This window comes from Phyllopteryx taeniolatus, chromosome 20, assembly GCF_024500385.1.
Source record: "Phyllopteryx taeniolatus isolate TA_2022b chromosome 20, UOR_Ptae_1.2, whole genome shotgun sequence".
Taxonomy (NCBI): domain Eukaryota; kingdom Metazoa; phylum Chordata; class Actinopteri; order Syngnathiformes; family Syngnathidae; genus Phyllopteryx; species Phyllopteryx taeniolatus.
The window spans coordinates 1241193-1256734 of record NC_084521.1 but is presented as its reverse complement, the minus strand read 5'-3'; the positions used below and the strand labels follow the sequence as shown (position 1 = coordinate 1256734).

The 15542-nt window shown below is 40.5% G+C and overlaps 3 protein-coding genes across 8 annotated transcripts in view; 1 reads left to right on the top strand and 2 right to left on the bottom strand.

The window, feature by feature from the left end:
* Window positions 1–2262, bottom strand: part of cnksr2a (connector enhancer of kinase suppressor of Ras 2a) — a 47143-nt gene extending 44881 nt beyond the window's left edge. For all 6 annotated transcript variants that reach the window (XM_061758554.1, XM_061758551.1, XM_061758555.1 and 3 more), the window contains exon 1: window positions 2123–2262. In XM_061758554.1, coding sequence (XP_061614538.1) covers window positions 2123–2186 — 64 coding nt within the window. In that variant the 5' untranslated portion in view covers window positions 2187–2262. The remainder of the gene's footprint in view (window positions 1–2122) is intronic.
* A 3005-nt stretch (window positions 2263–5267) lies between these two features.
* tlr22 (toll-like receptor 22) lies at window positions 5268–10408 on the top strand. Its single transcript, XM_061758840.1, has 4 exons — window positions 5268–5397; window positions 5487–8073; window positions 8146–8263; window positions 8549–10408. The coding sequence occupies exons 2-4, from the start codon at window positions 5532–5534 to the stop codon at window positions 8787–8789; spliced, it is 2901 nt and encodes a 966-aa protein (XP_061614824.1). The 5' UTR covers window positions 5268–5397; window positions 5487–5531; the 3' UTR covers window positions 8790–10408.
* Window positions 10409–11218: 810 nt separating this feature from the next.
* ccl20b (chemokine (C-C motif) ligand 20b) lies at window positions 11219–13685 on the bottom strand. The gene is made up of 4 exons (XM_061757942.1): window positions 13482–13685; window positions 12654–12756; window positions 11633–11707; window positions 11219–11553 (listed from the first exon to the last, which is right to left on the bottom strand). Exons 1-4 carry the CDS (start codon window positions 13552–13554, stop codon window positions 11478–11480), a joined length of 327 nt encoding a protein of 108 aa, XP_061613926.1. The 5' UTR covers window positions 13555–13685; the 3' UTR covers window positions 11219–11477.
* Window positions 13686–15542: the final 1857 nt, after the last annotated feature.

Sequence of the window (15542 nt, the reverse complement as noted above, 5' to 3'; positions counted from 1 at the left end):
TGTTGTTGCGCGCTTTGTATGTGCAAACATCCGCGCGCCGGTGGCCTTCTGTTCTGTTGTGTTCGGGGCGGGTGGGCAGCCATTGGTCTTGTCAGCTGTTGAGCACAGACGCTCCAAGACCAACAACTCGCCATCCGCCCACATGCCAGGCACACACAAATAAGCACACACACACACAAATAAACACACACCATATGCACATGACCAACCGGTAACCTCGCGGAAAATGTGGCAATCTCGGTCACGATTTCTGCTTGCGTGTCACTGAATGAGCCATTCTTGACCTGATTTTTATACAATAAACCATCACTATTCAACACCATTAGTTTTTTTTTTTTTTTTTTTTTTTTCAAACTGGGGTACACTGGGCTCTGCGAGCCATAGCTTGGGGGTCTGCAAAATAATTTGCAGTAAACTATGTGGTATCATTTTTAAAAAGTGCATACCTGCAGTAATGAAACAAGCATAATAAACCAATGACTCCTCCCTATTTAGCTTTCTACAAATAACAATAATAAAGTCCTTTTTTTTCACAATTTTATCTTGGAAAAGTATGACTTTATTCTCCTTTGTCAACATTATTTTTGTCATCTACATTTGTTAAAGTCCTTGTTATTTGCTGGATTGAATCATACAATTTGGGTAATCCTCCACCCTTGAATTTTTTTATTTTTTTTTTACCTTTTCGATCATTACACCATTAATACATTTTTGGGCAAGGGAACAATTTTGTGTAATATAGTTTCTGAAAGAAGCGTTTAATGGTTTACTCCACTTCAATGTAGAAAATGAATTACACGATTTTCATTTTAGGAAGTGGAGCTGCCCTCTGCTGAACATCCAGAAGAATTACATTTCAATTTAAGAAGTGGGCACCCCCTCCCGTGGCTGTAGAAAGACTACTAATCTCAATCCAAGAAGAAAAAAAAGGTAGTACAGTATAGTATGATGTTGAGAATATATAAACATTTTCCAACATTATGCAAACAAACTTGAAGTTGAAGGCTTTAAAAAAAATCAAAAAGAATGGGTTAAAAATGGCCACAAACAAGCAGGAAAGGAAGTAAAATCCAACAAGGCCTACTAAGGGTTAACACTGTCAACTAATTGGACATATATTATTGATTTCTTTTATAGACTCGCAATAGACAGCATGTGATGTTATCTCCAGGTAGCTCTCCAACAAATCTAACATACATTCTTCTTTCCTGTCTGCTGCAACAGGTACACTTTATGAAAGGTGAAGATTGAGTTTTGCGGCGTTGGCATGCCTGCGGGTGCGGACAGCTGAATTATGCACGGCTGCAATCTCTCATCTGCTGTGAAATGTCAGTCAAGAAAGCTTTGTTCTCTCAGGAAAGACACTAGGACAACAAAAACAAAAAAAAGTCAAGCCTTCTCCTGCTGTCAATCACTGCTGGCATCATGACCCCAGCACCATCTGATAGATGGATAGATAGCGTTGTTGCCTGTTGGTATATAGTCTAATTTTGCTACGGCAGTATTTGAACAACGAGTGCCAAGTGAGAAGTATAATATTACTGGCAGTGATATTTAGTAACATTGATGAATGAATTATATAATAGCGGTCATCCAATACGTACAGTGCATGAAACATCTGTTGATATCCATAATGTATGCATATTATAGTTCAATTTCACATTGAAACTTGAGATAAATTAAAGACATAAAGCAAATGTAAATGTGCTTTGTCACCTTTGAACAAATTGATAGGCACTGTATAACAATGGATAATTATAATAATGTAATATTGATTAATGTCGATTGCACACTGGGTGGGTGGGAGTAGCTGAGAAATTCTGTTTCTCTGATTTTGTCGTTCATATATGTTTGAGTAAAATGAGTGTTTGTTTTGTTTTTGTTTTTTCTAAACCTATGAACTATTGAAAAATACAAATATTGTCATTTTAGAGACTTTATTTGCAGGAAATAACAAATGGTCAAAATACCAGAAAAGGTCCAGTGCTTTTTCCTATCCAGACCTGTATATAATATGCATAACATGACTTGTCCATTAAGTATTTATCTCACACACACGCAGTGGAGAGTTGTTATATCCATGAACAGTACTGATGTAAAAGGTTATTTCCCATGCACCCACCTTTCATCCAGTCCACCACCTGGCTCGCCGTCCACTTGCTGACCGGCTCCATCACCAGCGCCATCGGGTAAACTTTGTGCCTTCACCCTGCTTTCCCTCCCCCCCCCCCCCTCCCCCCAAAAAAAAGAGAAATGAAGGACCCCCCCAGCCCACAATCCCCTCCCTCCTCCAGGTAATTCCCGTCCACCCCACCCTCCTCCAGCTCACCCCCGCTCCCGTTAGCTCAGCGGGGTGCCGGCGATGCTCCGGTACATTCCTGAGCTCGCTCGCCTCTCACTTGAGTCTGCGTGCCCGCATGTCTGCTCGGCTCCCGGCAACGGGAGACTGTCAGATGAGGCGTGTATGGAGGTGTGTGCGCGCCCTCTCTTACCATGCAAGTGTGGGACTGATAAGTCACACACACAGGCGTTCTCTTGCTCTCTCTCTCACTCACTCTTTCTCTCTGATTAAACTGTGCACGCGCCCCGTGGGTGGTTCCACACGCACGTACATTATGACTATGAGGCAACGCACCATGGTGCAGATAGGATGGAGAGAAGATGTCATCCTCCAGAGGTTCTTAATCTGTGTGTGTGTATATGTGTGTGTGTGAGGCAGGGAACCACCACTTTTTTTCCTTCAGCTGGTTTGTGTGGGAAACAGAATGAATCCTCAGCTGACCTCCTCCTCTTCCTCCATTCCCTCCCTCCGGGATGCAGAGGAGAGTTGCTTCAGTGGCTCAACTCCCCCTCCCACTTTCACCATCGGGGTCCTCCATCAAGGTATTTTTAAAGACCTATTTTATGCTTGCGCATAATGATTCATGAATGATAATAACAATTAAGTCTGACAGCGCATATGCAGTGCAATGTACGTAGTAACCAAGCCCTAATCCACGATTAACCGACATCCCCCCACTCACTTGGCATCTAGGTGCCAAGGATCGATACAGTGAACCCCTGCTGCCAATAGAAAAAAAAAGCAATTGATGCCCACTTGAAAACATTTATAATTACCTATAAATGCCACAAGATGGCAGAAAAAAAACCTTTTGTTTTAATGAAGCTCCTCCACTCACTTTAATATACAGTGAACCCCCACATATTTGCGTAGTTCCGGATTTGCCTGTGTGCAGATTTTTAGGGAGAAACCGATCCGTCATTATTTGCTGAAAGAGTTTCATTTAGTCAGGCCATAGCCCTGTCTAAAAAGGAACGTGTCAAGGAAGTGTGTTGAAGTGCTACATCTTAACTGACAGACAAGCTTTGTTTGTCAGGGGGGAGCTAAGTTTAGTCTGGGTTATTAGCGTAAGTACTGGAGTCTTTGCTGCATGTACATGTACACTTGCTGTGCATTTTTTTCTTTTAAATTAAATCATCTGTAAGCCAGTTATTTTTAAGGGTAATTTTGTAAGATAAGTTTGAAATTATATTAATAAAGGGTTTTGAGTACTTAGTTTGTGGTATATTTAATTATCAAGCTGTTAATATAGGCAATTATAAGCATTTGTGGGGGTTTGGCGTTATCAGGTCCTCATGTTTTTTCACACGCCTTTGGGGCAGAGCTTTGGGTCCCTATCCTGTTCATCCCTTGCAAACTGGAAGCAGGAAGCCCACAGCTGAGATTCAAACCCCAAACGTCAGAACTTGAGGGATACGTGCCGACCACTGGCCCCTGCGTGCTGTCCCACTGCTAATATTAAGCCATCAAAACAATAAACAGTGACTCTTAACTTAAAGTGAGGGTCACAAAACTGCACAACTCAACATAAACAATAAGTGTTTAGATAAATTATGTCATGTATGCTGTCAGTAAAGTGTTACTAATTCAAATATGATTGCGGTTATTTCATATGGCTTCCTGTTTATATTATTGCTGTACTTCTCTTTTCTCCTTTCAACGGTCCTTGTTCAAGTGTCGCATAAAAAAGTTATTCTTTTGATGCTCGCTGAGCGCCAAATGTCGACGAGGATGGGATTTATGTTCGCTGAATGGTGGCTGAGGACGTGAAAGTGGAATATTAACATTCAGTATTTTCTCACACTTGCCAGACAAACGTTCGTACTGGATATGAGTAAAATGTGCACACTTCCTGTTTTATTTTCAATCGCTATGGAGAACAGTATTATGAAGAACAACTTCCTCTATTTGTTTTCCGGAATAACTGGCAAGAAGAATTACAGATTTTGCAACTGTGTACATTTTCCCGCCTGAAATGTAACTGTAACTGTAATTATTTTTATTTATTTATTTAATAATAATAATATATTATACTATTATATTGAATAATATAATGGACAAAATGTACAGTGCGTATATATATATATATGCTCCAGCACGCCCGCGACCCTAGTGAGGAGAAGCGGCTCGGAAAATGGATGGATGGATATATATATATTATTTTCTGTTATTATTATATTATTATTTCATATTATGTACTACTATTTACTTATTGAATTATTTATATGATTTACTTTATTTCAAGTTTTACTGCTGTAAAACTTGAATTTCCCCTTATCTTCAATCTTTACAAATTACATACAATAGTTATTCGAGACGTCAACAAAAGAATCTTAATCACAGTGGTTCAGCTATTTTATGTGGCAAAAGAATAAAATGTGTATGAATGTTTAATTTTTATTATTAAAAGAAAATGTACACTTTATCTTTTTCCTCAATCGGTTATAGCATAAATTACATGATTGAACAAATGTTCAATACTGATTCATTAAACAACAACAATTCCTCTCTAATTTCCACATTGAAAATCATTTTGATATTTATTGTGTATTGTTCAAATTTGTAGAGGTGGTGAATTAAGGGATTGTTTTGCCTGTTAACTATAATCATCCAATTAATTCACTTTTTTAATTCAATTCCTGAAATACATGCTGCAACTGGGTATTACATACTGCACATAAAATGTATTATAGCCAAATGTAATAAAATAAATGAATATAGAATAAATAAAATAATCCTTTAATGATTGTGAATGTAATACTTACAATATTGAACTTTCCCTTGAGGGGTAAAAATGTGTTCAATGAATTTTAAGAATATAAATTAGATGGCACAGTACATTGAAAAGTGAAAGTAAACTTGACCAATATTATCTCTTGGGCCATGTGATCCATTTTCAAGTTAAGAAGCCGCCCACTCGGACTTCCTCACTTGCTCCACAGAGAGCAGAAATCTCACAGCAAAAGCAAAACCTTTCCAACCCTTTCTTACTTTGTCTTACACTGGAACATTTATGAACGATAAACTAGCACATGCTTTTACTCATCAACTTCTTGGTAAGTATGAAGATTTTGTGACCCTCTGTGTCATTGTCATCATTCTCATCATTCTCTCAACGCATTTGTTTATATTTTTGTATTCTTAGATCACTTGTTAACCTAATCTCACAATACAGTATGTCACTCCCTGAATGGACTTAATTGTACGTTTGGAGCCAAGATTACGACTGGATTCTCCCATGATGGAAGATGATGTGATCGGAATTGGACGACCCTTATTGTTTAGCTTTTGTTTTTTATTCTCTTGGTCCCTCAACAGTTGCGTTGGATTCGCACTGAAGGACTGTCGAATAAGCAAGGACAACGCCATTTGTTCGGCCAGCAATCTACAAGCTGTCCCTGGGGACATCCCGGCATCGGTCAAAACCTTTGACTTGGCTGTGAACAAAATATCTAAGATCCGAGCGGGTGATTTCATCAATTACACGGCCCTGTTGCAGTTAGACCTAAAACGCAACCACATTTCCCAGATAGAAAAAGGTTCCTTTACCAGCCTGCGCTCACTCCGAAAGTTAAATCTGAATAATAACCGTCTGGCACAACTGGGAGATGTTTTTGGTGGTTTGAGCAACCTGACCGAGCTAAGACTAATGAGCAATGACATTACAACTGTGGCCCCTTCCTCCTTTCAGCCCCTGACAAATTTGACTGTCTTGGACCTGTCGTTCAACAAATTGAAGCACTTGACAAAGGTTCACTATGCATTACAACATTTACCAAATCTGCAGTATCTGTTCATTAGGAAAATCGGTTTAACCATTTTCCAGTCCTGGGAACTGACCAACAGCACAGTGGGCCTAGCATACCTTGACATGTCTCAGAATTACATCGATGTCTTCAGTATCAGCGCAGATGTTTTCCAAAACCTCACTTGGCTGAATATCGGCGGTTCTCAGAGAAAGCAGAAGTTGTCATGGGAGATTGGTGAGCCGGCGGGACTCAGCCGGGTAACCACGCTGGATATCAGTGGACTTCACTTGGCACAGAAAGATGCCAGAGCGCTTTTCCAGAGCTTAAACTTCTCGCTGAGCACTCTAAGGATGAACACGATGAAATGCAACCTCAGAGAGCTGCTCAACATGTCCTGCACCATCCCGACACTAACACAGTTGCAAATCAGACGCAACACACTTCGGCAGGTCGATTCCCGTTTGCTACGGCTGTGCTCCTCCGTCACCAACTTGGATTTAGCTGACAATCGCATTCAAAACATGTTCAACGACTCTTTCAGAGCACTTCAAGGTCTGAAGAGGTTGACGCTCAGCCGAAACAGGCTCGCGTTGGTCCCACCTGCCGTTAGGAATTTGACGAGACTTCTGGAACTGGACCTGAGCTCCAACAACATCAGCTCTCTCGGGTGTCAAGATTTTGCGGAGCTCGGCAACCTCAGAGTGCTCGGCCTTGATCAGAACTCCATCTCGACTGTGAATCAGTGTGTGTTCAAGGATCTGACCAAACTTGAGGTCCTCAAACTGCAGATAAACCAAATTACTGACTTGAACAGCGCTTTTAAAATATACTTGCCAAATCTTAGACAGCTGAAACTGGATCAGAATAAACTTACCGCAATTCGACTGGGAGACTTTGAGGGCTTGCGGTCTATCCAGAACTTATCAATGCAGAGAAATCAACTCCGCAAGCTTGAAAATGGTTCATTTGTCGGCCTAACGATGCTCACAGACATTCTGCTGCAATCCAATGAGATCCAAGAGACCGACATAACCGCAGGTGTGTTCAACGATCTCATTAGTTTAAGAAAGTTGAGTTTATTGGACAATCGCATCAAGTACAAAAGCAGTTCAGCATTGCCCTCGGCGCCGTTCTCTCGACTTTCTCGCCTGGAGACTTTGGCCATGGCGGGACAACACAGCAGGGGCAGGTTCCAGCTGCCTCGCAACTTCCTGCAAGGTTTGACCAACCTTCTGATTTTTGACGCCAGGAATGTCCACCTTACGTCCTTGCACCAAGACACGTTCAAGTACACACCTCGGCTTCAGAAGCTTGACATCAGTTCAAATGAGCTCACAGATGTCTCCCCCAGGTTGTTTGATCCTATCCAGGATCTCCGAAGCCTCTACATTTCAAGAACCTCTCTTCTGTCACTAGATTTCCTAAATGATGCCAACCTTACCAACCTAGAGTTCCTACAAGCACGAAGGAACCAGTATTCTGTCATCACAAAGGAACAAATGGGAGCCCTTCCTGCTCTGGTGTATTTGGATCTTCAAGGGAACAGTTTCTTATGTGCCTGCGACAACACCTGGTTCCTCCAGTGGTTGAACAAAACAGAAACCCAAGTGTTTGACGCCTATAACTTTGTATGCAACTACCCCCAGCACCTTAAAGGCATAAAGCTGCTGGACCTTGACGTTCGATCCTGCTCGATAGACGTGGAGTTCATCTACTTCATCTCCACCACATGCGCCATCCTCCTTTTTCAGCTGGCGGCCTTCACCTACCACTTCCTGCGATGGCAGCTGGCCTACGCCTACCACCTCTTCCTGGCTCTGCTCTACAAGAGGAAATTCAGGAACAGGCAGCCCGAGTGTCTCTACGACGCCTTCGTGTCTTACAACACGCACGACGAAGACTGGGTCTTCAGGGAGCTGCTGCCCAAACTTGAGGAAGAGCAGGGCTGGAAGTTGTGCCTGCACCACCGAGACTTTGAGCCAGGTAGTATCGTGTTGTAGTAACACCTTTGCTCCAGAAGATGTCATTTTTGCGCTAATTTTCATCACCCTACAGGGAAGCCCATCATTGACAACATCACACAGGCCATCTATGCCAGCAGAAAGACAATCTGTGTGATCAGTCGCAGATATCTGGAGAGCGAGTGGTGCTCCAGAGAGATTCAGGTGGCCAGGTAGGCCCACTCGAAGTACACTGCAATACAAGAGCTGTATCAAAAATGAACAATAGTGGGAAGTTACCAAGTACAAATACTTCATTACTGTACTGAAATATGATTTTAAGTACATTTTAGAGTCTGAGCTGTTTTTTTTGTTACTTAAGTAAATGAGTTGAATCAGTACTTCGACTTTAACAAGTATCTGTACTTCTACTTAAGCACAGAATTTGAGTACTTTTGCCACCTCTAATAATACATTAACCATAACACTGGAAAGGTCACGTGAAAATGTCCTCACAGCTTTCGCCTGTTTGACGAGCACAAGGATGTTCTCATCCTGGTCTTCCTGGAGGACATTCCCGTCTGGGAGCTGTCTCCTTACTACCGCATGAGGAAGCTGTTGAAGAAGTGGACCTTCCTGAGCTGGCCCCGGGCGGCCCAGTGCACCGACCTCTTCTGGGAGAAGCTCCGGCAGGCTCTGAAGACCAGAAACAACGTGGGCGGGGAACTGTTGCTCCTCACCGTGAAGGACAGCACGTGATGAACATGATGAGGTGGAGGTAATGAAGGCGGAGATACGTAGAACTGGCTTTTGTATTCTCTTAGGCTGGATTTACACGGCAAGTTCAAGAGCCGAATTTCAATTTAATGCCTATATAGTGAACACCTACTGTATATCACTGTTCATCTTTCGCGGCTTTTTAAGCGATCTATTTTTTCATGGGTTTTATTTTCACAGTATACAAGCAAGCCAGAATTTAGAGTTCAGTGTAGTACCACGTTGTGCCACAACATGCCGGGCGGCACTGAGCTCTACTGAATTTTGATGGGGCGTAATTAAGAGAAGAGAAGAAGAAACAGAAAAGGTCCCCGAGCGAGAGGCTACAGCTATATGCCTGTGAGGCATATAATCGGTTTCGTAGAACGTTTTGGTGTTTAAATGTACAATGCTTAATTCTCTTTTGTGATGCTGCGCCGTGTGTGTTCAAGTAGCAGTTGTGTGAAGTTTTTATAGTGACATATATGACATCTAAGCTAATTTCTCTTAGCCCGTCTATGTCGTTTCACGTAATATGTTAGCATTAAGCTAGCAAAGTTGCCTTAATATACGGTTTGGTGGAACATTTTGGTGTTCAAATATATCCATCCATCCATTTTCTGAGCCGCTTCTCCTCACTAGGGTCGCGGGCGTGCTGGAGCCTATCCCAGCTGTCATCGGGCAGGAGGCGGGGTACACCCTGAACTGGTTGCCGGCCAATTGCAGGGCACATACAAACAAACAACCATTCGCACTCACAGTCACACCTACGGGCAATTTAGAGTCTCCAATTAATGCATGTTTTTGGGATGTGGGAGGAAACCGGAGTGCCCGGAGAAAACCCACGCAGGCAAGGGGAGAACATGCAAACTCCACACAGACGGGGCCGGGGATTGAACCCGGGTCCTCAGAACTGTGAGGCTGACGCTCTAACCAGTCGCCCACCGTGCCGCGTGTTCAAATATACAATATTTAATTCTCCTTTGTTTTATGTGTCAGTTTTACAGTAAACTCCATCTTGGATTGACAAAGAAACAGCTTGAAGCAAGCCTCTTATTTGGTGAAATGTTCTAGCGAGAGAGTGAGAACGAAGGAATACCTTTAAAAGTGCCACTCATATTACTTGTATCAATAAGGAATACTTAAAAAGTGTGGTTTAATAATTTTAGGTGTGTTTTAATAAGTATAAATGTGCTTAAAGCATGTGGGAGCAATAAAACTAAAAGTTTTTTTGATCGTTTTACATTCCAGTAAATTGCATTTATGCCACAGTTGCATTTGCAGATGTCCGATACGTTTTTTTGTTTTTTTTTTAAACACACATTTAGAAGAGACCTGATTCAGATCTGAAGATAGCTGATTCCATGGTGCTTTTTTCTTCCATGACCCATATCGAGCAAAACAATTGGAATTGTGCCATTTGAACCTTGAACAGTAAATGCAGCCTTAAATAGCTGTTCCTTACAACCGCTGTGGTTAACCAAGTTTCGAAGGACAATTATTCACATGTGCGATAACAATCAAGTAGGCTTTCATTCACTCTAGCATGCTAGTACTGTGTGTGCGAAGCAAATTCAAACTGAGTAGTCCTCATTTTTATCACTTACATAATGTGACCCAAACTGCACAATAATGATAAAATATATATATATATATATATATATATATATATATATATATATATATATATATATATATATATATTAAATGTCATTTATTTGTCCAGGTGCTACAAAGTTTGTGCACACTGAGGTTGTTTGATTTGTGTTTACAAAAATGGATTTTAGGTTTACCGCGATATGTTAAATCAAGGAAGATGGTGGGAATGTTGAAACTATACATCTGCACATCATGTGTATTTTTTATGAGACAGTGGTGACACTGTTCAAGAGAGAGCTTAAAACAATCCCGAGAACTGTCTGTGTTTCCACCACCAGAAATATGCATCTGCTGGTCTTTGAGGGTCAAAAAGCATATGAATGATCATACTTAATAAACATAAGCAACAGAAGTCTTACAGAGGCCGAGGGTAGACATTTTTATCCAAAAACGAGTGGCATAAAACTTAATACACTTTTCTTTTTTCTCTTGAAGCATTGAGTAAGGATTAAACATCCATTTATTAGTGTCAGAAATGTTATCTGTAGTTCATAATTGGATATAGAAAATAATTATGATGAAATTCTTGGCCCGTAACATACGTGCTGCGTGCATGGAAAATGTATGGAATGTTTAATTTAAATATGACCTTTGTGCAATAAGGTTTACACTGTTAGCCAAGAAGCTTGCACTGGATCCAATGTGAAAGCAAAGCACAAGACTGTAATTACAAATTGGAATCCACTCCCTTTGTCTCATCATGTCATTTGAGCATTGAGTTTCTGTCATGTCATTGCAGTGACTGAAGGTGCAAAAAATGAGGACACCTGATATTTAAGGGGACAAAAAAGTTTAATAAATTAACAGGCACCAAACCCGCACAACATGAAAAGACCTTTGAGAACAGAAATGCGTCAGACTTTTACTGTCCACCATAAAACATGAACATGTGAGAACTTTCCAAAGTTCAAGTATTCAGAATACAATGCTTGGCTGTTTATAAAACAGAGCTTAGATTTGTGTTGAAATCAAATCAAAAGTAATGAAGCACAAACATGAATGCAGCGCAAAAAGAAATGCAACTGTCAGAGTTTATGCTGCTGCTGCCGCTGTGGTGGCGTTGTTGGCAGATTGCTGGAGGGCCTCGTCGCTCTTCCTCCTGCGCTCACTACACAAAGCAACGTTTATTTGACACACAAATGAGCACGCGGAAAGCAGAAAAGAGTGTCGTGAGGCGCCCTACTCACTCGAGGCACCGCATCGCTCTTTGGGTCCAGCTGGCAGCAGGGTCGGCGCACAAAAACCTTCCGGGGAGGTGCAGGCTGAAAACCCGGGACAACCGGCGTGAGAATGAGCGCGCGGGGAGGAAAGTCTGAACAAAGTGCCCACTCGCCAACCACGTCACAACTAAAACCTTTCACAATCACGACTGGAATTTAAAATAGGTGATTTATTAAAACACTCAACAGGCACTTCATTAGGTACACACGCTAATGAAAACTGTGCCAAAAAAAAAATGAATAATGCTCACTTTTGAAGTATTTACTCAACATTTCGGCTTTGTTGGATTTTACAATAATTTTTTGACCATTTTGGGCCATTTTGGCAGATTTGTATTTTTTGCTTCTTTTACTGCATAAACATCAGTTCTTGTCATAGTATAAAATAGCCATTCATTAATATTTTTTAACCTTTCAAATTCCAGTTTGTTTGCTTAATGCACTGATTGATAAAAATCAATTTTTTTATCTTATGCTATTACTGATTGTACTGTCTTTCCACACCCAGCAGAGAGCACTTCAACTTAAATTTAGATTTCATGATTAATTCTCCATGGTGACAGAGGGTATGTCCACTTCTTTAAATCAAAATCATGACATTCATCTGCTCCATTGGAGTGCAGTAAGCCGTTTAATGCCGCTTTCTGAAAATATAAAATATTACAAGAATTTGCTACATTGTCCTAAAATAGATGAATAATGTAATCTGGTAGAAAAACAAAAATTTGAGAATGACACCCATTTAACCCAAATTATATGATATAATCCAGCTCGCCAAAGTGGCCACAATTAAGCCAAATCTTACAACTTGGTTGAATCAGTATTTTATTGATTATTTATTGGAGATCTGAAGTTTGAAATTACACCCAAAAAAAACGGACGAAAATCCCCACCCTTGGATTAACAACATGTTAATTATTGATTGTTGAATGTTTTTCTCCTACAAGTGCGCAGTACAAGTAATATTCATAGAAAGTAATGAGCTCACATGACAGCGTTGATGTCGCAGGACTTGCCCATGGACTGGAAGGTATAGCCTGACATCCGTTGGCATGGCAACTGGCGGTTGATGTACCTCAAACAGCAGCTGGCTGCAAAAAAAAAACACACGCAATGCGGCACATTGTAGGTTGTTAAAAGCTTTTTCAAAAGTAATTAGAGTTAAAAAAAAAAAAAAAAAAAAGACGCGAGAGGGTATAAAAACTAAAATCTGCAAAAACTAAAATCTAACCAAGATTCAATACGAGGCCCTGACTGATATGGATTTTCCTTTTTTTTTATTTTATTTTTTTTTTTTTTAAGGCTAATGGGGATTCCGATATTTGGCAGAATAAAATTACGATATAATAATAAATAAAATAATAAGTAAAATATTTATAATAATAAAATAACCAATTACTCAGTGATTAATTTAGAAAATATATAATCAATAAAATACCTTTTATTTTGTTGCCTTAATGTTTACAACAATAAAAATATAAATTACAGGCAAAACATAGGACTGTTTTACAGTACTCTGTCCTTTAGTATTTTATTTTTTTTGCAGATTTATTTTTATTTTATGTTTGTTTGAATGTCAGTATCTTTTTCTTACATTGTAATGTGTAATAAATAAATCAGCTGATTTTTTCCCATTTGAAAAGTGCAAAAATTAATTAATCGGTCCGGTCCCATTAAATACAGTAATCCAGCTTTATCACGCACTTTTTTTTTAAAACTTTCCCCCCACGATTAGTGCCTACTTATTTTTATTATAATTCCACTAGTTCTAAGACATGAGTGTTGTTTATTTGAGGATAGCTTGAAGAAATCTCACCTGAGTGCGTGCTGCCGGCGAAGGTGGTGAGGATGAGGAGTGCGGCCAGGAGATAAACGGTGCGGCCTTCCATGCTTCTTATCTGGCAGGTGTTGTCTTTTTTTTTCTTCTTGCGGCTGGCGGTTGCTTTGAGGGTGTTCGCTGGAGAAGTGGCGCAGAAAGTCGCCGCCTTTCACCTTAAGTAGAATCTCTCGCTTTGCTGGGCTTTCCCACTCCGGGGGTAGGGTGGTATTTGTTTTCTTGTGCAATGGCATGTGCAGCCAGCCAGGAGCAATGATCATCAGCAGCAGGGGGGCGGGTGTCAGATTGCACTTTCTCCTGGAGGAAAAAAAAAAAAAGGAACATCCAATGTCAAACGCACCTGAAACAAAAAGACTTTTTCACCATATTTTTACACATCAAATTTAATTATGAGAGTTTCAAAGGGCTTCACAGGTCCACAGTTCACAAAAATCGACATGCCCTAGTCTAAACCCCCCAAACAGGCAAGGAAAAACAAAACGAAAAGAAACATTTTGGGGAAAAGGATCAAATTTGAGAAGGGACCACAGCGGGAGGAATCTCCCATCCAAGGATGGCGAGGAGGCAACATTATCACTTAGTCCATTTAATGACATGAAGCGCCATAGGCGGGGGAAATGGATCTTCCTCAGGACCCTTCCCGGTCGGTCGTTGCACAGCCCAGCACAGCAACGGCCTCCAGGGAAGTGATCCACCTCAAATCTTGTGCTGGTTGGCTGAGGAATCCTGAATCCTTCGCTTCCGAGCACGATAGGATGGGGAAAGGGAGGAGAAACGGTGGTAAAACAGGCCAAAATCCTTTAGTCCATGGGTAAGGCAGGGCAAGAGAATTTAAACAGGGAGTTCAGTGAGGTAAGGTAGACTTTTTTTATTGTGGTTATGTTGTATTTTTGTGGTTAGCACGTTTCTAGCCTCACATTTCTGAGGTTCAGGGTTTGAATCTCAGCCGCGGCCTTCTTGTGTGGAGTTGCATGTTCTGTCCGTGCTGGGTTTCTCATGACCCATATCCCAATTGAACCAGAGCCAAAAACCGGAATTGTGTCACTTGAACCATGCAGCGCGAATCAGATTGTCACAAGGATGCATATTTGCCCTGTTTCTGTCTCATACAGGGATGGTATTATCCAGTGTCCTATTCCCCATTTCGTATTTTTCTTGGGCATTTCTCTGCATTCACTGAGGGAATTGTACCGAGACCCTAAAGGGACATGGAAAAAAATGAAACTTGTTTCTCATTGTAACGAGAAAGTTTCTTTTTTGTTTTTCCATGTCCCATTAGTTTTCTTATTGCGATAATGAGCCCACTTCAAGGCGTCCCGTCAGACATGTGAAGTGACTCTGCAAGTGGCTTCATGATCGTCATGACATCACCAGTCGTCATCACGTGTCGCCTCAATTGAAATCTGTTTTTAAACCAGTCAGAAGGCAAAACAATTAAAAAAAAAAAAAAAAAGCTGACTTGTAAGGCAGAATTATAAATAGTAAGTGATTAACTCATCAGACAAGCGTGTACGCTCTCTTTGGCAACCTCAAAAAGTAACAGATTGCATTACGGATTGAGGGTTACCAAATCGCTTAAAATCACATCGATTTAAAAAAAAATTAATAGATAAATGTTGTTTCCGATTATTGTATTGATGTCAATCATTTTAAAACGTTTTCCTAACATGTGTTAAGGGTTGGGTTTATGCGACCACTTTCTCCGAGTTTTAAATTATGTCATTGTCAGTTGCTTTTTCTTTTCATTGAAGGGGAACAACTTCAATTAAAAATGGAAATTGGGTTTTGGGAGCGAAAAAAATTGTACCCTTTCACCATTAACTTAGACAAATATTCCATTAAGTGCAATCCAACTTACATACTTAGTATAGTATAATACAGGCAAAGTCTCCACATTCTATATATACAGTACCCCAAAATATACATATACACATCTCCCAAGTATAAACACGTAAACATTTATACATATGGTAAAAATGTGTGTCAGATATTGCAACATATCAAACATGATACAAAATCTGTGACGTTTGATAGATTTGA

Excerpts from the sequence above, each read along its gene's own strand:
- tlr22 (XM_061758840.1), top strand. The coding sequence starts at position 5,532 with ATGGACTTAATTGTACGTTTGGAGCCAAGATTACGACTGGATTCTCCC. Across the intron at positions 8,074-8,145 it reads CCACCGAGACTTTGAGCCAG|GGAAGCCCATCATTGACAAC; the intron begins GTAGTATCGTGT and ends ATCACCCTACAG. Across the intron at positions 8,264-8,548 it reads AGAGAGATTCAGGTGGCCAG|CTTTCGCCTGTTTGACGAGC; the intron begins GTAGGCCCACTC and ends ATGTCCTCACAG.
- ccl20b (XM_061757942.1), bottom strand. The coding sequence starts at position 13,554 with ATGGAAGGCCGCACCGTTTATCTCCTGGCCGCACTCCTCATCCTCACC. Across the intron at positions 12,757-13,481 it reads CGCCGGCAGCACGCACTCAG|CCAGCTGCTGTTTGAGGTAC; the intron begins GTGAGATTTCTT and ends TTTTTTTTGCAG. Across the intron at positions 11,554-11,632 it reads AGAGCGATGCGGTGCCTCGA|TGAGCGCAGGAGGAAGAGCG; the intron begins GTGAGTAGGGCG and ends TGCTTTGTGTAG.